Raw genomic sequence first — 22,284 nt, forward strand, 5'->3', positions numbered from 1 at the left:
CCCTTCAAAGAATCAGCTGTTAACTACCAGTTATGCAAGTCATCAGAATGAACTTGCAAACTGTTAATTTTTTCAGTGCTCTAGAAAAAAAGAATAGTCTGAACCAGGATGCTGGAATTTAATAAGCATTTCAACACTATAGGTAGGTCTCGTCTTTCTTTCCTCCGATAATGTTAGCAAAACCGTTTAGAGTAAAACAAGTGTTTCTAGTGGTTTTGGTGAGAGTGGGAGGACAGCTAGTTGCAGTCGCTGCCTGGTGTAAAAAAAAAACCCCATGCAATTAGAAGTGTGAAGTCCTGTTCTATAGCATCAGGAATGAACTAAGCGGTGCTTTGGCCTGTTGCCACCCAGCAGAGGCATATCGTGGATACCACCGATACTAAGAACTCTGGTGAGACAGGAAAGAACCTCTAGATATAAATCTTTTTGCTTCCACCTGGTGTTTTAACAATTTTTTGAAGAAAAAGCTAAAGAGATCCTCGAAGAGATTCTCCAAGGGAAAATGATGAGAACGCCACTGGTTTCAGAGCCAGTGATGTCTGTTGGGGACCCAGAGGTGTTCTCTTTCCTCTATCTATTGGGCAATGTAAATGGAAGACAAGTCTGCAAATCTCTTTTCCATTCTGCTTCAGAAACAAAGGTTCCCAGGGGTGATCTGAGGAAACTTCTCTTTCTCTTGTAATCAGAAGAAAAGCACCATGGAAACATTTTTATTAAGATATTCTAACAGAGACTGAAAACATGGAAAACATGTGAACCAAGTGTGCATTTTGGGAGTACTGTATCCTAATTTAAGTGAATACTGTGAAATAAGCTGGTTGAAAGATAAATAACAGGCAAGAAAAAACAACTATTTCTTTACAAATCAAAAATTATATACTGAACATGTAGTGTAACATCAGCTACCTACAGTATACTCTGCTATGTACAGTAATACACAATACTTACCCTGTCATGTAGTGTCCAACCAACATATTTTAAATAACTATCATTCAGGAAGGCATCACTGTACATTTTCATCCAGACACCAATTTCTTCAATACAGACAGCTCTAATCTCAGCAATAGCATCACTAATAAGAAAAAAAGAAAAGAAAAAGTATTAACCAGATTACAGACACACACTGTTTACTTCTCATTCCCATTGCCCTAGCTATAATATTTTGCTTTTGCTTTTGATGAACTTCGCTATGTAGGGCCTGACACTGTTCTCACTGCTGTCTCACTGATTTTCTGTTCCTTTATGTTCTTGAACGCACCTGTCCATCTAATAATTTCAGTATTTCTACATTCACATATGATATTCCCATTATCTCAAAAAATTCTCACCCTAGCTTCTTAGTCTATTACTCCATCTTTTACCTCCCTCTTTTCAAACATAATTATGAATCCAAGCTATAAACCTCCTCTAGATGATTGTTTCTGAACACTGTCACTGACATTTGCTTAGCAGTCTTCGCTCTCTCTGACTAGAGGTGTAGAACAACTGCAAGGTGGACAAAGGTATCTGGTCTAATCAAAGGAGCCTGCCAGAGGGGCACAATGGAATTTGGTAGATAAACAGATCTTGTTTCATGCACCGCATGAAAGTCCCTATAACAAAACCCAGGAGAGTGTTTACATTTCAACATTGGTTTCTTCCAGTTTTCTCGCTTTTTTCTACATTCTGACTGTGGCAAGTGATGGAAGAGGCAAAGACATATCTCAGACAGACTTATCAGCTGCTTATTGAGGAGGGGCAGCAGGAAACTGTCTGGAGAGATCACCTAAAGAGATCAGGGATGGAAATGATTTCAATCTGATTGGCACTTTCCTGCCTGACTGACATAGAGCATGGCATATTTACTAATAATGAACGACGGCTAAACAACAGGAAAAGGGATTGGGGCCATCTGGCCCTTCAGTAATTTCATCTCCGAGACATCTGTTACTATGAGAAATCACTTGTGCCACTCCAGCTGGCACTGCTTCACAGTTCAAAATTTCAGCTGTAATAAAAGAGGAACATAAAAAGCCACTGTACAGAGAAGGGAATGTCTGGTGATTTGCAAACACTGTCCTTGCTTATAATTGAGATGTTTGTTCTGTATTTTTATTAAAAAATCTTTCTGAAAAAGTAATAAGCATCAATTTAATTCTAAAGGAGCGTCAACAGAGCCCCAAAATGAAATCTAATTTCTGAAAAATAAAAAAGAAAAAAATCCAAGCTTCAAGTGAGAGAGTAATTGCAAAATAAGAGAAACTGTATTTTTCTTTAACTCTTCAATTTTACAAAATATAAATAAAATGCACTCAATCTTTTGTTCAAGATGCTTACTACATAAGTGCATACACACAAAACAGTGTAACAAAACCATGGTTACTCCATACTGTAACTGCCTATGTACTTTCAACCTTCAGACTGGTCCACCTCAATAGATGCCGTTGTACTGCATATGATCCTCCAGACACCAAGGTGGAAAGCACAGCTCCTACATGAACACGGCAATCAATCACAGCATCACACGTGACTAGGCGTGAAACTTCTACAGTCAAGTCTCTGTTTTTCTCAATGTCAAATTATAGGGAGGAACCTGTACTGATGTAACAGCATAAAACATGCATTTAAAGCTAATGCATGAATGTGAGGGGGAAATTTGTAGAAATGTCATCAAACCACTATCATTGTCTCTCTTTGCCTACATAAACACACTGATTCTATCAGCTTCCAAACAGAATCATTAAAACCGTTCTGTCAAACTCCCTGAAGACTCTGTAACGTCAAAACCAAGGTAACTGTCAATCCACAATGTAGATTAAACATTCAACAATTCAACAAAAGTTGAATTACAAGAAGAGTGGGACATAAAATAGGCTCCTCCTAACCAGGGATTTCTCAAACAGGTTTTAGATACTGTAAGGAGGAATACGCTAAAATATTACATTCAAGCGTTTGCACTATAAAAAAATGCATTCATTACGGGGAATGCAGCCACAATGAAGACGTTTTAATTAGAATTATGATTGTATTCATATATACGTCTAATTATATGTTACTGCATGCTAAATTAGATTAACAATTCTCTTATATGCAATTAATTTTAAACTCTTTTAAAAACAAAATAGCACTCGAAGGAATCAGAATGCAGGAATTAACAAGACAAATCTAAAAGACTATTAAGTATGAATCAAGAAAAAAAAGGGGAGCCAGATATGCAGCAACACAAAGTAGCCATGAAGACACTTCCACTAGGGGCTGACAGTCTGAGTCCTCACACCCAAATAAGCTGTTTCACCACCTTATAAATTTACTAACTGTGAAGCATTTTGGAAGGATTTCATGGCAATCCTAAAAACAATCCAAGTGTCAACACCTATTTAATCATGCAGCACAGCCAGCCAAAAAATCAGGAAAATTTATCTTTTCTGTAAGAATGCATTCAAGCTTCCCTAGGCAGACAGTGAAAAACTGATACTTGATTCAAAAGCTTCTCAGGTATCCCTAGGCACTATGGAGAAACGTCCACTCCAAGCTGCTATTTATAATTAAAAAAAAAAAAAAAGAAAAAAGAAAGAATAAAGCTATTCAACTAATTACAAGATTTAGCATAATAACAATGTAACGTCTTCAGTGTAATTTGAACAGGGGAAAGAATCATGTACAAGGCATGTGAGAATAGCAAACAGACTTAAGTTGATGGAGAGGCAGGTGAATTTGTAAGACATCAGTTTCCCACTCCACCACCATCTTCCAGGTATTACCAATAAGAATAATTCATCTTCTTGCAAGGATCACTAACACAGATTCCATGCTCGTATGATGCTGTATCATGAACACGATACAGTCAAACAGCCTTTATACCTTTGTTGTGCATGTCATCACTCACTTATTATTAAACTATAATTTTTACATACTTAACTATCTTTTAGCTTCTTGTCATAGTCACTATGGTTTAGTTTTTTGCAAATATACGCTATTTGTGGATGACTCAAGAACATATAAATACTCATCATACCCGCATACCAGTACTTTTGGAATAATTAATGCATTATTAATTATCATAATTATAAATGAGTGATATAAGTTTGTATTGTTTGCCAAATGATTCTAGAAAGAAACAGAATCTAGTCCAGCACAGAAACCAAAACTAATGCTGGATCTACAAAAATTAGACGTAAAATATATTTAACCTTCTTTTCAGCACAAACTGCAAAGTCATGTCCATACAGTAATAGGAAACACTTAGCAAACTACTCACAGCAAAATTCACAACCTACATTCCCACTCTTAGTAAAAAGGCCCCCCATGATGCAATTTCATAGAGACTGACAAAAGGGCATCAGGTAATAAATTCACTGGTTCCTTTTAACATTTTGGGTTGACAAGGCAGGCCTATAAAACTTCGGAAAAACCATACTGTCATGAAATAGGTTTTACCAGTTCATTGTTTCAGAGAAACAATCATCAGAGGTGACACTTCAGCATATATATTTCATGTTAAATTACACTCAGGTATATTGATTAAGGTCAAAAGTATTTAGGACCCTGAAGCACAGTCTATAATGGATAACTGGGATATGTCAGGTGGAGATCAGTATACTCCTCGGGGTCTTGCTGGAGCGCCTGCCAGTTGCAACTCCTGGGTTGTCTCAAACTGATCACAAGCTCATTTAGGTTAATCAGGACCAAAAGTGAAAGCAATTTAAGCTAACTCGGCTGATCTGCACTGAAATGGATGCTTAAAACCTTAAAGCTCTATGAGTGTTGAGGGAAAATACCCAAGGCAAGAGATGACTAGCAGAGCAGTAACTGCTTCAAGACTTCTTGGAAGCTCCTAAAGGATTCCTGACTACACTCCTATCGCTTGTTTGCTTGCCTAATATAACCACTGGAGTTGTTGCTTCTCACATCTTGCCCTTAAGACAGAAAGAAGTACAGATAACCTTCAGAAGAACATGCAAACTGGATATGTGCAGAAAAGAAAGATGTCGCAGTCAATGGGACAGGGTAAGAGTCAGCCAATGAGAAAACTTTCTAGCAAAGACGGAAGGGAGGGTCATTCACCTGCCTTTGGCATTCTTTGAGATGGAATCTCAATTTCCCGGTCAGGAGACATGAAATGGTATAGCTCTACAATAATACACTGTTGCCAACTGGACTAAACTATGCCTGTCTCTTGGCCTGCTTGACAATTTCTAAACATTTTGAAGATGCACTTATAAGGAGAACTGGACAAAATGTCTCTTCTACTTTTTTCTATGACTCCGTCATCTCTGGAGCTGAATTAGGACCCCATAAGGGATTAAGGGTAAGAAAAATAAGCGTGCAGAGCCCAATTCCAAAAATTCTGGTGAATGCTCACTGCATATCCCACTCCTGGGAGGGATTGGTAAACAGCACTCCCATTTCTAAGTAATTCCCACAAAGCGTTACTTAAATAGCTATTTCAATAATGTGTCACTAAGCTGATTATCCAACATTCTTGACAGACCAAGGAATTATATTGTTTGAAGGCATGAAGACTTACCATACTAACAGCTTTGCTTATATGAAGTAGGATACACAGATGTGTAGGAAAGGGAAAGGTGTGTGTTTTCAAACTTAATATTAAGGTTAAACTCATTTAAGTACAAAGATGTAACTTTTTGCCTCTCTTTTTTGTGCCTATAAGAGACAAACAGTCTTGGTAGTTTCTATCTGTTTTTCCAATATACATAGAAATGTAATGAATTTTCTTGTCACCTAAAATATGTTTCACCTCCTTAGGATAACACATTTGGGAGAAGGGAAAAGGATTTTTCTATGGTTTTGTTTGGATTTTCATTTCCCTGTGCTGACTGGTTTTTGCTCGTCTCAGTCTCCTACCTGCTCTCTCACCAGACTTCCATCTAATATCCCCTGTTCCTTTTTTACATGCAACGCTCTTGTGAGTTCCACTCTGAGCAACATGTAAACTTGTCACCATCATCCTATTTACTTGGTAGGAGGGAAAGAAGCACCTTGGAAGGAGACAGAAGTATCTTCTCTGTAAAGATGGCATCTAGGTTTGGCAAATTTTACTTTAATTTTCAGTACTGCCAAAATACTACATCAGGACAGGCTAATTGCATTGAATAAATTCACAAAACCATCATGTCCATCAGTGTGAGGATTCCCATTCAAATCTGCCAGAAGCTAAAACTGTAATAGTTCTCTTTTGCTGGACAATCACATTGGAGGAACAGCTCTTTGAGTGTTAAAAAAAATAATAAATATATATATATATATATTATGAAGTAGGACTCAAATAAGAATTCTCTCAATCTTACCCTCTGAAAGGGAAATGAGTCTGGACACACACTACTAAGTCAAAAGCAGGGAAGTGGCAAAACCAATATTTTGACATCTCAAATAACGGCAGAAAGTGATGAACATTTAATAATATTTATCATTGCTGCATCTGAGAATCTATGTGGCAATAAACTCAGATTCAAAGTAATCTCTGATATGCAGATACAACTGAAATGAAGAAATAGGCCTCCCTCTTTTTTTTTTAATATACATGTACCCTGCAAGCAATTTTCAGCTTGTTTAACTTCAGACAAAAAACCCAAAGGCTACTTTTAAGATCCCTGACCTACCAGTATGTAGTATCTCATTGCTACATACCAAAGGTATTACTCATACAGACATAAAACTGTTTACTTTGAGATCAGGATCTCTGAACATCACCATATCCAAGCCCCTACACATCTTGTACAATCAATTTTTTGAGTATTTCCAAGGACTGATATTCTGCAGCCTCTCTGGACAACTTGTTTCAGAGTCCGACTAACCTCACGGTCCTGCAGTTCTATTTACTACAGTAACCATCTCCACTGGTTTTATTCTCATCAACATTAGCTCAACAACTTGACTCTAATTGAATTTACTCTTACGTCTCCCCTTTGATGCTAACTCTCAGTTTTAGAGATGGTAAAAAAAATAATCAATGGACAACCAAATATGTCATAAAGCAACACAAAAATAGTCAGAAAAGCTGGTTCAGGAAAGAGGTAAAGAAATACATAATGAGGTAGCTACTTCTCCTCCAAATTTATTAGAAGATCTCAATTTTTGACCAAATCTGCTGTTAACTCTACACAGATTAGTTATTTCTGCAACTCTTTTTTGTTTTTTAATGTGAGAAGTGAGCATTGAAATTTTAGGTAAACTGGAAGCCGATCTACAGAAAGAACACATAACCTCACTGCAACACTACCTTACTAGTAGGAAGACAGCCTACATTCTGAACGGAACACTTTGGGGAGCTTTTTGTTCAGATCAGGAACTTGCTATTTAAGTTACAAAGGTCACGAAGCATGAATCACTGTGGCAGAGTCTGAATCATATTATGGAAAGGAATTTATTCTCCGGGAATAATTAAAATAATGTTCTTTTGAAATCATTACCAGTTCTGCATGATCTAAGGACTATAAAATGATGTCAAGTTTATAAATCATCTGAACTGCTGGAGAGAAGGAATGTTTAAGAAACATTATGGAAGCAGATAATAGTTTGAAATCCTTTCTTTTTTTCTCCCCCTGGCCCTGGTTTTCTCTTCAATTAGCTAATTTTAATACAGATATTTTTCCCCTATATGTTTTTGCACAGCTGTGACTGCAGAAATTTGAGTCTATGTTCTCTGTTGCCTACAGATTACTCATATTCAGGTGTATGTTTTAACAGACTCTCTTAGAAGCTTCACAGAAGTTAATAAAGTCGGAGAGACAATGACTCCCCACAGAAGTGGCTCCTGAGGGCAGACTTGGAAGCAGCTACCCTCTCTAAGCAGTGGCAGAAGTGGTGCCACCCACCCTGCTCAGAGAACACCACTACTTGACTGATTCAGCAAATTCTTCAGTGGTCTAACAGTGTCAGCCTGGGCATCTTTTTTTAGGCTTCAGATAAGCAGTTTATTTATTTGGCCTCTCATTTGTTACAGCAATATTGGCAAAATCAGGCCATTACTAATAGTGGAGGAGGCATGAAAAGAAATCTTGGTTACAAAAGGAGGATTTAAAAAGAAAGGAAAAAAAAAAAGAAAGAGCATGCAGACCATCAAAAGGTAGAGTCTTCCCAAACCCTCACATGAGTATGAGCTACTAGGAAAATATTTTAAGTGACCTCTTCTTTGATACAATACACTGAAGGGACAAAATGGAAACACTCTTTGCATTTAATCTCTTCAACTTTATTACCTACATGCCATAAAAGAGGCTTTCATAACAAAATAGGGTGAGTGCTATGCTGACTTAATATCCTAATTTACCTGTGGACTCTATATACCCATCCTGTTGCCAAGTAGCTCAAGGCTTACTGACCATGAACTACAAACTTTCAAGTAACATGCTTGGGTACTGAAGATATATGCTCCAACTCCACTGTGTTGTTCACACTCACGTATTTCTTAGCACGAGTCCCTTCCAGGTTTCCTGCAAACTTTTCTCCATTAATCCCTCTGCCCAACTGAACTATGGGTTCCTCTTCAACTTCTAACCCTTTCCTCAAATACCCTTTCTTTATTTTAAACATTCTTCTAAAAGATTTCATAAATGATAAAGTTTTAAACCAGAATTTAAATCTGAAAGGTTAATTGCATAGTTCAGTATCCTTCAATTTTATCTTTTGACTTTGGTAAGTCAATTAACATTTAAAGAGCTGGTTACATCAAGATGCTGCAGATGCTCTGAGGTATCCTGTGATGTAAAACAAGCCTAAATCTATTTGAGAAGACCCCTGCTTTCTGATAAACCATACTCCAAAACAGGATTCACCAGTCCAAATCTACTGGTTTGTGCAATCCCAAAATAAATAAAGTGCACGCATGTGCACATTCACACACACACACACACACAAATACATATAACCTGTAGTGGTTTTGCATTCACAAGACATAGCATATCAATTATTAAAAAAACCCGTTGTGAAGTGCTAACACCACAGTGACTTTTTAATATTCTTGCTACAAACATTCAAAACAACTAACAAACAAAAAAATACATGTTAACCGGAATTAAGGCTTTTGCTTGCCTTTATGTAATTTAAGGAGGAAAAAGTCTAAAGTAAAGTTGTAGCTGTTTCTAAAGAATATATGGTGGAAACATCAGAAATTTGCTGTTTACACCTAAGACAATAGGAAATGCGGAGTTGAGGTACTCAGCAACCACAACTGCCCTCTTACAATATGCAGTGATCATTTGATTATTCTTAAGATATGTATGTTTATGCTCTCACCTTGGACAGCTCTTCTTTTCAAAACAAAGTTTCAAATTCCACGTCTCCCACAACTCTTTAAAGATGTTTTACTGAATTAAAATAAAGTTGTGTGGACAGCTCTACTGTGTAATTAATAGTGGTTACACTTATAATTTCTTCCATAATTTCAGTGGTTTTGATACTGCTTTTATGGCATCTAGAATATTATATCAGAAGAAAAATCAACACAGAAACTGCCCTTGACATTATCCATGATTATACTTTGTTAGCATAGTGTCCTGTAACATGCATTTTCTTACCGGTATCTATGAACAAATATACCCTTAAAAATAGAGTTCATCATATTTTCGATTTCATCTTGATTCTCTTGTAGCTGAAAAAAAACAAAACAAAAATAAATAAAAGATCACTGCTTATTATAAGTTGATATTCTACAATTCCTTGTTGGGAAACATTAGAAGACTGTGGAAAAGCACTTAATTAAAGGTATTAGTATGTTCACCATTTTCTACTTTTCCAGCACATGCCTAGATATTGTGTGCATATACATACATATATATGCATATATATATGCAATGCTTTAATGGAAGACAGTTAACATTCTCTATAAACAGCATTTAATTTAGTTTTAAATTAGTCCTTGGAAGTGGTCATCACCGTTTTTTTGCTACTGAAATTTAGACAAGTAGAGACTATGTGTTCAGTAATGTCAGCAGTCCTGTATTCATAGTTAAACAGATAGAACTGTGAGTGAATGACAGCTGCAAAAATGAAGCTGGTTACAGATCAGGAATCCCCTCCAAAAAATTCAGTGTCCTACTTAAGGGAAATACTTTGAGAACATCTTTATCTTAAGTATGCGTATCAGTTGCTTTAACATCCAGCGCCCATGATAACGGAGTTTCTGAACCAGGAAACTTTCCAGAATCAGAGCATGGGTGCTTCACATTGGAGCACTCCTGATGTCCAGGCCTCAGATTGCAAAAACCCAAACCAAACTCAAATGAAAAAGGTGTTATGAGAATGTTTTTATAAATAAGACTGTTTTTTAAAAAACCCCTTAATATTTCCTGTGTAATATGAGCACATTTTGTAAGTACTATGGGAAGTTTACTTCATGTCAATGAATATGTTAACATATCCTAAAGGAACATATTGGAATCAATTAAAGTATTCTCATACTGTCGGCTTTTGTACTAAACTAAATAAGTATGACTTAAGCACACCAAAATGCAGCTTTGTTAAATAAGATGACGCCAATTTTATACAATCAGCTTTTGGAGCAGAACTGCTACTACGCTCAAAGCCATGAATCTTCCATCAAGGTGTTTCTTAATGTCAAAACAGAATATCACAACATGTATGAATGTGTATTTTTTCCACATTTTCAGTATGAAAACCACAACAGAGCCTTGCTAGTACAGAGTGCATATATGCATAAAATAATAAAACCTGTATAATTATGGACATATATATTTAACAGATAAAACATCTTAAAGCCAGAGGCAGAATGATGATCGGCTGTTTTGACTTCCTGCATAGCATCAGCTAATAAACACTTTCACCTAGGGGTTTGTATTTTTCAAGCCATGTTTATTAATATTTCTACAGTATCTTCCACATGAGATATAAAGTAGCTTGCGAAACTCAGTAAATGAAGTCTTCCTATTTCCTAAAATGTAAGGAGGTGCTGTCTCCATTTTGTATATGGGGAAACAGAGGCACTGAGGGTTCTTGACTAAATTGTCAAACACCTGCCAGAGAAATTAATTTCATAGAGAGAGGCATCATGGGATCATGCACCATGGGAAAAGCTGGGTGCATACCAGCTCTGAATATACTAAAGGGCTGGTACACAAACCAAGCATGTTTAGAGATGGCTTCTGGGAGAACCACTATTTTCAGCATCAGCTCAACACAAACATGCACAGACTAAATGCTTGTTCAAGAATACATAACCCAAAAAGGAGTGTGAATTTATAACCACTCCTCAGTTGGTTGACTTCACAGGCTCCCGGCAGGCCAAAATCCCCAGAAACATGGGGCCAGAGACAACCTATCACAGACTGTGGAGTAAAATGAGGATGGGAATGAACCAAGAAGCCTCAGGAGGACTTCTGAAAAACTAAAGAGGCCCTGAAAGGGAAAGGGGAAGCTCCTGGAGAACTTTAGGTATGAATAGTTAACATAGAAACACACCAGAAAAGAGAGGTTGGAGAGACTGAACTTTATGAGCCATGAGAAAGTTAAGGTACGGAGGTGTACTTTGGCATTCCTTTGAGAAGTTGAGCAGCACCATACAAGACTAAGTGGCAGAGATGAGGGGACAGTATGGATGGCCTCCTCCCCCTTTTTCTGTTTTTTTCTACAGGGAATTTACAGCTCGCCATAAACTTGGTAAGTCATCAGCTGTATAACTGATATGGGGATCCAGGTACTGGGGCAAAGCTAGTGTAGGAGAATCAGAGATTCTGTAGGCCCATGTGAGACCCCTTTTAATTTTGTGTGCTAACATTCAGAAGACACTGTTCTCAAATGCAACAGTTTCAGTTACAAAGTAACAGCTCTTTGAAATATATTAATTTTCTCCAAAATTTTAATTTCTTTTTACACTTTCAGCTTTTCTAGATCATGTACTTGAATTCGAGTGCTTAACTTCAGGCATTTTGAGAGATCGTTTGCGTTTTGGGATTCCTGCTCTTACCAATGCAAAAGTGATTTAACACCCCCCCCCCCCCCTTAAACATAAGTAAAAATAAGGGAAAGATTCTCTTCTTGACTCTGCAAGCATTTTGAGAAGCTCAGAAAGACATGTATGTCAAACACAAAATTTGAATTACTACTGGCAGCAACTAAAACACAACTTCCTCTATTTTGTGGCAGATTGTTAACATAAATCTTCCAGTTCAGTTGAAAATGTCATTGATGAAAATAGACCTTCACGCACGGCTCGCACATTAGGTACGTAGAAGATGACATGAGAACGAAACACTTCAGAGAGAGTGTGCCATCTCTTCTACTTCAGAATTATTTGCCACACTTAGCTCGCGAACTGTCCCTATATAACTTCATGAAGATAAACACATACCTGTGTATGTGCCTATGAGGGTTTATTACGATGGCACTACATCAAAAGGATCAACTAAGAAAGTGCCAGCACAGAATGCTATTGTAAATTCAGCATATTTGAAGATGGGAAATATACAGCATTATGTTAGGAATTCTTACACAGAGCCATTATGCCATCTAAACCTAATAAATCTCTTCTATACATGGCCCTTGACGATGCTTAACACCATGTATGTGAGGACATACTCAATCACCACCACTCCTCTCTGGCTTACTCCTATGCAACATTTGGATTAGTTTTAGTGAGTAGTGATATGAGAGAGACCAAACACACATATCAAAAGTTAAGGTCTGCCAAATGCTCATTCTTTGTTCAGGGTTTCAGAGCTCCATGGTAGCCTGGGTATCATTGCTTCAAATTAAATACTGCATCTCCAAAAGACATTGAAAAGAATGGCTGAAGGAATGCATATAGAGGACGTCCATAGACAGAGAGATACTAAACCAAATTTATCAGTGTAATTAGTGACTTTGTCCTTCTCTGGAAATGCAAAGCAACAATCAACAAATCTGGAATAGAAACTGTGCCCCAGCTATTTTGACAAAGCAATTCTGCTTTTGCAAATGTTTTAAGGCTGACATTGAATTTAATATTTAATTTAAAATGTTCCCCTTGTTGTTTGGGTCAGAGAGATTGTTCTTGCTTTGTACCTTAATGGATGATTTTTTAAGAATTATGAAAGCCAAATAAAATGGTGTTATGGGTCGTAGGGGTAAAATAAAAATAAAAATACATAATTGTAATTATCCCCAGACAAAGACTATAAAGTCAAGCAATTTTGAGTCAAAGTTATACCTAAAAGAATCCAAGGTGCATACAGGTAAAGCACCCAGACATCCTTAATTTGCCATAGAGTAGAACAGTGATGGATTAAATATATTCAAAACTAATACATTAAAAATAATAAATTTAAATCTAAGTCATATATACTTCAATTTTTCAATCTTATGATTTTACATGGCAGCTTTACAGATTATGGCTGTTTGGGTGTATATGTATTCATTTTCTACTTGTCATCTTTAAATTTCTTTTAAGTATAACTCTAAAACTGAATTTCCTGGGATATAATACTTCATTTAGGGATGATTACAGCAACCTTCTAATGATTTTGCTCACCTAATGCCAGACTGGTACTTACTAAAAGCGACTTTAATGTCTCCCTAGCTTCTTCTCCCTGAGACCAGGTGCTATAGCCCCCACTCCAGTGTTTCTTGAAAGTAGCTACAAAAAGAAGTACTAATGAGACACTATGTAATAATTGCAGTGATCAAAGGGAGAAATGGGCAGTGCAGTGAGGAGCTACATGTGATCCTCTTTTCAAAATCTTTTTGCATAACCAAAACAGTTACAACTTGAGACTAATTTTCTTCCTGACTGGTCATATACACAAGCATGAGAACAGAAATTACCTTGTGCGTGCAGAACAGCACACAAACTCAACTGAATGTGTTAATACAAGGTTTTAAAATGTAGCCCAAATAATATGCTTGAGATCACACAAACACAACTGCGGAACTAATCACTTGTTTCTCACTATGGTACTCAAGTCACAAACCACCCTGGACTTTCTGTTGGAGGGAATGCACATGAACAAGGAAAAAAATTAATCTCTTCACTTGCCTCTTTTCTTTTCTGAAGTAGCAGCTCCAATCTTTCATTAGCTCTTTTGCCAATCATTTTGTTTCTCTCAGCTTCGTACTGCCTCTGTGTATTATCCTGATGAATGCTCAGGTTTAAGGCAACATTCACAAGAGCAGTCATAAGCTTCATAGCTGCAAAGGCAGAAAACAGAATATGACTCTTTACCTGTAGTCAGAGTTAAAAAAATATTGCCTCAGCAGATCCATACTCACAGAAAATAACCAACTTGACCCTGACACAAAGTCATCTGGAAAGGCAATTCCCACCCAAGCGATACTCAGGTCACTTGGCTGATCTAAAGATCGGAAAAGAGAGTATATATACTGCTCTGAGCTCCAGGCAATGTTCTTTGCCATCTTCTCCAGAGAATTATCCAAGTTCTGAGTGCTTAAGGTCAGTGAGCAAGCATGTGAATCTGCAGGATCAGTGCACACCACAAAGCCAGTTACAGTGGAGTTACATACATTTCTCTACTAAGAATCATTATAGTTGCCTCCATACTAAAGGTAACTCTTAACTAATAGCTATTGAGGATTACTCAATTTTCAAGGGGCCACAGCACTCTGAAAGTAAGTCTGACATCACTCGTAAAGTCAATTGTATAGTTGTATACAAATATGATATAGAACTCTACATTCCCCTTCACATACCCCTTTGTGCATTTTCACACATACTGGATATGGTATTTTTCATGTGTATTTTTTTTTTCTTATTTTATGTTTACAAAACATTAATGAGGGGTTTTCCCATGCTCTGTGTGGTTACACAGCATTTCACATTTCACAATACTGAAAAACTGGCAAAATAATGTAGCAAACTATCACATCTTCTCTGGCTAAATGTGAACCACTGTCTTCAAGTTAGAAAAGCCACTACAGAAATGGAGAAGTGAAGCTACTGTTACGGAAAGTGTCTTCTCTTGCTATGGCTCAAAGCTGGTAACTCTACAAGCACCACATGTACTTCTTGCCCTAAGTTTCTTGCTATAGTGAAACATTCCTCATTCAAATTGGCTAGCACAGAGGAAAATTGAAAACAAAGACCTCAGAAACACTATTTCAAGAATTCATTTTCATAAACTTTATCAAGACTGAGCTCCATGGCATCATGCTGACCTCTGCTCTGCAGGATAGGAACATAATTAAATGTGCAAAGACTAGCTTGAAGGGAATTTGCAGAACCAAAACAAAGCTCTCAAGCTTGTTAAAACAAACAAACAAACGGCATGTATTATCACTGGAAAATGCTGCAGATCTTTGGCAGCTCCTATTCCTAATGGAAGTGCTAGTTACATGTATACCTAACATAAGAAGCCAGCAGTGGCTTCAATAAAAGCCATTAGCTGTAATAAACCTTGGCTTCAGAATTTGCTTATCCCTGCTTGAAGTTTCTATCTACATAATCTATTCCAAATTATGGCAACTATTTCTTCCATATAGCACAGGTCTTGCATAATATCTCTAATGTATGGTGCTGTTTCCTTGTCTTTTCAATCAAGACTCTCATACTTTCCAAACATCTGTCCCACACAAAGATGAATCAATCACCGAAAGAGACCAGAGCACATACCTCACTCCATCATCTCTCCCCTATGAAACAATCAACCACAATCCTAGCAAATACCAAATCAAAATCACCTGGAATTAAGATCATCAGTATCAGCTGGAACAAAATAGTTTCCATCTCTGTTTAAGTAACAGGCACAGATTTCCAGCAGGTTATCTGCAGCTCAAACAGTGTTCACCTTTGAATACTGAATATGTAGAGGCAAACTCTAAACCTGGAAACTTACACCTGCATAATTCATGTTCTTAACCATCCTGTTACTAAGCAAGGTGAAGAATACAAGGGGATACATTTCCAAAACAGTTCAGTCACTGTGAGTTAAAAGGTTTTGAGTTTCAATTTTAAAATCAAACTCCAATCAAATCTGGACTTATTTTTTTGAATATCACTGGAAATCTGCCTCTTTCTTAGATTCATAGTAAGAGATGAAATTTTAAACAAATTCTGATTTAATTTGTTGGACACTGGGTATTACATCTGGAAATCTGAACAAAATTGTAAGAGGCTGATTGTGGAAAGACTAACTAAAATCAGGTAAAAATACTGGCAGCAGAAATATTCAGATTATGACAAGTGTCTCCTACAAAGGCTTCATATATTTGACATGATCGATAAACATCCTAGGGAGAGGAATCTTCCTTTAAAATGTATTCCAGCATATGAGATGAGCAGAAAGCTATCACCTGACCTAACCAGCTTCAGACACCTACACCCAAGCTACCCATCCTAGTATTGCTTTGTAACTGAAGAAAAATAGTTACATCTAGAGAGCAATTCATCCATCTTATGGGAGACATCTCATATAGCTCTGATGAAATATACTGTAGAAAAACCTATTTCTATCTACAGTCATACCCAGTGCTTTCCTTAGACGTGGGCAGGTGTGTTGAAAGGTGCAGCATAGCTGGAGGTAGAAGACAGCGAGACCTAAAACGATGGCCCAGTGCTTTCAAACTTAATGCTTCTCAAGAACAAAAGCATGGATTTTATTTTTCAGTAGTCTGAAATTCTTTGATAATACAATTTTCTTGACGCTATTTAGAATAAATTTGTACTCTAAAATACAAAATTATGAAGACATCCTATACAACAAATGAACGACTAACAACAAAATACAGAATATAAGCATGTCACTTCCGATTTACAGGATTCACTGGAGGCCCCTGGGTATGACAGGAGCGTTTAAATGAGATTAAATGCCTGAGATTTAATGCCTCAGCATATTCCTTTCCAAACAAAAAAGTGTATTTTAGGTATGGATATATCATATATGGTACTTGGATTTGATCAAGATTTCCAGAGTTCTCAGTGCTGGTCAAATTCTACCTCAATCAAAATAAGTAATTCTCAAAGTGGCTAAATAGTAGCAGCTCATTTGAAAAAACTCCTCTCTGTGCTAGCTTACTTACCAGCTAATGTACTGGTGTGCCTGAAAGCCCGGACCTGGGAATCTGACAAACCAGTCAGAAGAGAGATCACGGTGTCCATCATGTATTCATCATAAATGATGCTATACTGACACTGTCGAATGAGCACTCCAATGAACTCGCAGAAGTTGGATCGAAACTTCTTCCACTGTGGCCCAGGCATGGTAAGTGGATAATCACCACTGTCCTGAAGAACAAGAAAATGAAAATAGTATTATAAGTCTCCCCATTTAATTTATTTTGATAATGTTGTAGCCATCATGGTTTAGGTTTTTAAGCTAAACACTTTTTCCTTCAAGCCAATGGGGAATAACAAAACCAACATATTATAAACAAAAAAGCCCATGGGTATAAAACACTTTTTCGAAGACTTCATTATAACTGTTCTAGACTTGCAATATTAGCTCTGTGTAGTCTAAAATACACATCAAGATTCAATTTTTTCCCTTGTGTCCTGGGTTAGAAGGTGAGGGGAAAGGATGAGAAAGAAATATTTCAAAGTATTTAAGGTCAAAGCCTAAAGAAAGGATTGAAGATTTGTGTCATTCTCTATCCCCACTTCAACTCCATGTTAATATTCTAATCAACTGAATGTCCCTCCCCACAAACTTTGCTTTACACCAGTTTACAATTGAGATCTTATCAGAAAGTCAATACTGCCCTTTTAAAAATCTTATATCTTTTTCTAGTGGTAAAACCTGCCTTCTGATAGAAGTAGTGGAAATTTTACTACAGGTTCATATACCCCATACAGTTTCATACACCCCATCTCCCAAAGTTTATTGCAAGGTTGGAGCAAGCATGTTGAACAGTCAGTTCATTTAACTCCTCTCCAAGTTTGCTCTTACTATTCTCACTTCAATGAATATTGCATTCCAGTGAGACTGCCCCACCCCATAATTAGAAAATCCTTTTTTTTCTCCTTCCGTGGAAAGCATTAGATTTAATCTCCTGATCTGTAAACCAACTCCAGATTATCCAAAACATCAAGGCAATAATGCGCCATCCTGAATCTCTCCCCCAAGATAAGAAGTCAGTACTATCAAAGTTAAATACATTTGTACGTATTTATTCTGTCTTTTTGTGAAGAACAAGCACTTCTGTTCTCTCTGGACTTGTCTTATTTCCCAGGCTGAACCATCTAAAGCCAGTAATGTAAATGTAGAGGAGCTGTAATCAAACAACCTTCTACTTAAATGTCATAAACGACATTTCCCTGCAGCAAAAAATGCTGTCTATCAAATTTAACCAAATCACCCACATTTCAATCATACTAAAATAAAGATTAAAATTGCAAAGACAGATCAAACGTTAGAAAAAGACGAAATTATAAGGCACTCTTAATGACCTTACTGTCTCATTCGTTATAATTCTGAATGACATGATTGTAATAAGCAATATTTTTACTTCTAACTTTGAATACTCTATTTGAAAGAAATAGGAGCTTTGGTTTAAATAAACAATTCAGAGGCTTGTAAAGCTCCTGACAAAGACATCTCCTAGCATGTTCAACTGTAGCTGTGAGTCCTCAGAACTTCTGTGAATTACATCAAAGTGTTTTGTAGTAGAAACCCAGATAAACACAGTCTAAAATATGCAGCAGTATCATTAGCAGTGCCACGTGTTTCAAAGTGTTCTTTGTATGTTTATGCCTGATGTTTTTGTTACTGATTTTCAGCAAGGCACACTATCTTGCCATGTAAATATGAGCCCTACATTAATCTTATAATTATTTAAATTTAGGACTGAAATGAAAATCCTAAAGCTTTATCCTCAATGTTTTCCTGACAGTAACTCCATATGAACACCCCAGACTCCTTCTCCCCACTTACACCTTATTTTCATAAATAACCTCCAGACTAAGTCCCTGCCTGCACAGTACCTGTGGGAACTCTACATGTGAACTTACATACATTATATATGCTTTCTAGAGTATATAAACTTATATATATTTATAATATATATTATATTATTATATTAAATATATAATATATATATTTATAATATATATATATTATATATATTTATAATACTTATATATAGTATATAAACTTTTTGGAACAGATCCTCAGAATCTCTAGTGCTGTGTGTAACTACTCACATTTATATGATGTATTTTCAACCTACAACTACATATTAGACAGTCCTTTCAAAAAGCATGTGAAGACTGCACTGAGAATATCTCATCTGGCTGAAATGGGAAGAATAAATTTCCAGTAAAGTCCCTTTATTGAATCTTTTCTTTGTGAATACCAACAAAAATGTGATACATCAGTGACATTGACATGTGTTACTTGAGGGTCCAATGATTAGAAAACTCAAACCAAAACAAGTTATTGTTCACCTGCATACTCTAGCACAAGAATTATGAGGAAATTAATCTACAAAATGCCTGTACTCAAAAGCCAAGCACCCAAATAATGCAGCAGATGGATGTCCATGGAATTCCCTGTTTCAAACTGAACCTGTGGCAGCAATGAACAAAATTATTTCCATCATAAGTCCCACACAAGTGTTCCTCCACTCAAGATCAGGAAAATCAATGCTTCAATTCATGCCATAAATGTAGAAATTAGGACCAGCACCCAGCTGACTACTGCAGCACTGACAGAACAATGTGATGATCTTGAAAAAGTAAATAAAATAGCAAATCTGAACATCTTCAGTGGAGATGAAGGTATATTCTGGGCAGTATACTGTGCTAATGAATAGATAATGCAAGACGTTATCCTAGTTAATATTAGACTTGTACTTTTATTTCCCCGTGAGCTCCAGGATTATAGAAATGAAAATGGCAAGTCTAAAGATGACAGTGAAGGTAGACTGGTCTAATTATTTTGACAAGAGCCTCACTAAATCTCTCGTTCTCCTTCACTCCCACAGTCAGACCATTACCTACTCATAGACTGACACTGGATTTAGGGGCATGAGTGTACAGCAGAGCAAGGGAAATGTTCTGGTGGGAACAGCTCCAGGCAACTGCTTCGTCTCAGGATGACACAGAGGGAAAGTACACTGAGAGTCCTGGGGTACTGGAAGAGGTACACATGTGAAATGCCAACAGTGATATTTAGAATAAAGAATTGAGGGCTGTTTCTCAGCTGTGCAGGAAATGGTGGTGCTTTACTGAGACAACGTATGACCACCCAGCCCAGCCACCACTGTTGGTCTCCTCCTGGCTCCCTTTCTTTCATTGCTTACTACAGACTTACAGAAAAATAAAAATTAATCCAGTGGCAGGCTGGGCTCAAGGAATCAGTCTAGTCAGTCTGCATGGAGTCAGGGAGCACAGCCAATAGCACTGCTGAAAGGAGGCAAGAAGTAGATCTGCCTGGGTTCTCTTCTTTCCCCAGCAAGAAAGGTGGGGAAGGATCATGCAGATCTGCCAAATGTAGCTTGGGTAGACTTTAGTCAAAGGACTGTCACTGGCAAATGGTGTCTGCTACCAACAACTCTCCCAGAAACAAAAGGATAGTTGTTCTGAGTCTTGACATGGTGGACACAAAGCAGAGGGCCAAGAAGTGTACTAATGCTACACCAGTCACAATTGCAACTTTACAGTCTGCTGAAGACTGACAAAGATTTTATTTGTTTCATTATGTGTTTTACCCTGAACAGTAATGTAAGCTGCTCTTATTCTAAAAGCTTATAATTTTTGTGACTACAACATCCTTTTAAACACAGATCAATCTGAAATATTAATACCAGCAATATGAACAAACAGGTCATATAACAATTACAAACTTACTGTGCTGTGATCATCTGATATATGCGCATCAGTTGAAAACACTAAATTCTAAAATATTTTCCACTGCTAACAGAGTTACTCCAGGTTTCAAAATATTCACTGGGTTGTCGTCTAAGACTAACAATTTCATGTTTTTATGCTAAACCCCACAATTTCTTTCACAAATCCATTCAAGTGTTAAGGCAGAAGATATAACCGAAACTTTTTGTTAGAACTGCAGAAGCTCAGAAAAGTTTTAGATAATGAAGAAAGAAAGCTTCTGTACTAGTAAGTGTAGTTCTTTGAGATATGTTGCTTATATGTACATTCATACTGCGCATAATGAAGAGCTTTTTTCTCCTTTGAGAGGAAAACTCTGACTGTTTTTGAAAAGGGTTTTTCTGAGAAATACTTTCTTCTGTCAACTGTGGGACAATCCTCCCTTGGGCAAAATCAATGTTCTTTGACTTTTGGAAAGTGCCTTGGCCATTCTATTTTGTACAATGGGACTAAACTGAAGACAGTATCTGATTTTGTTTTCAAATTACACTAGTAAAAATTCACTGCATTAACTTTGGTTGGATGGTGTTTTAAAAAGCAAAACTATTTCACCTAGAAGTCAGCATGAATTGATACAAACCTTTCTTTCATCACTGTACACCTAAACTTTATTCACTGTACCCTATCCCACCTGTACACAAAGGGCCCTGAGTGAATACTTGAATCCAGCAAAAGGAGCATCTACACGGCTGTAGTTAAGTACAGAAACATTTTGTTGTTCGAGGCCACAAACAAGATTAAAATCCTGCAGAATAAAATCCTGAAAAAGAGCAGTGTTCACATTTATGGTTTTCCTGCTTAAGTTTTTGAATCACAGTCTTGACATTTCATTTAGAATTGGACAGAAAAAGATACTGCTGTCCTACAGAAAACTGATGTTTCAGAATTTGTTTTCCTCACTATACAAAATGAACACTCAGAATATTTAAGTTTTTTATACATGAAAAATCAAAGAAATTACAGTTTGAAAAATGTCAAAGCTAAAAAGCATTCACCATTAGGAACACTTTTATTTTGACAGAAGATACCCAATCTGAGTTGTAACAAACTTGTTTCAAACAAAACGCTTACATCTTTTGGAAGAGTATTTCTTTCTGTAACACTGTTCCAAAACGGTAATTTTCATGTCAAGTTACTATTTGGTTTAAATTGCCATTTCAAATGAACAAAACATCAATTTGCACACAGAAAACAATGCAAAATGCTGCAAATGCCAAGCTTGCAGTCCTGTCTCTGGAATCTGGAGTTCTTTCTTGTATGATAGCTGTTCCGAGAGGTGAACTTCAAAATCCAGAGTAACACCACCAATTTCAGTGGGATGAGAAAACTTTCTGCCTCCTCTTATTAACCTCTCTAATCCCTGGGATGCAGACAGACAAGGATACTCCTAAAGCCTTACAAAGATATGCGAGGACTACACAGATCCAGACCAGCACTAACACGGACCCAAGCTAGTTCTGGTAGAGTCAGATCTGGCTAGGCTGTCTTACCACTGAATGCTCCATGCATTTATAAGG

The 22,284-nt window shown here is 36.9% G+C and overlaps 1 protein-coding gene across 2 annotated transcripts in view; it reads right to left on the reverse strand.

The window, feature by feature from the left end:
* The window catches only part of STAG1 (STAG1 cohesin complex component), a 208,640-nt gene that overhangs the window by 79,390 nt on the left and 106,966 nt on the right, over positions 1-22,284 (reverse strand). For both annotated transcript variants that reach the window (XM_074911915.1, XM_074911914.1), the window contains exons 7-10: positions 16,963-17,167; positions 13,967-14,118; positions 9,516-9,589; positions 949-1,072 (exon numbers count right to left, since the gene is read on the reverse strand). In XM_074911915.1, the coding sequence (XP_074768016.1) occupies positions 949-1,072; positions 9,516-9,589; positions 13,967-14,118; positions 16,963-17,167 (555 nt within the window). The remainder of the gene's footprint in view (positions 1-948; positions 1,073-9,515; positions 9,590-13,966; positions 14,119-16,962; positions 17,168-22,284) is intronic.

Source organism: Athene noctua, chromosome 8 (genome assembly GCF_965140245.1).
Source record: "Athene noctua chromosome 8, bAthNoc1.hap1.1, whole genome shotgun sequence".
NCBI classification, from domain to species: Eukaryota; Metazoa; Chordata; class Aves; order Strigiformes; family Strigidae; genus Athene; species Athene noctua.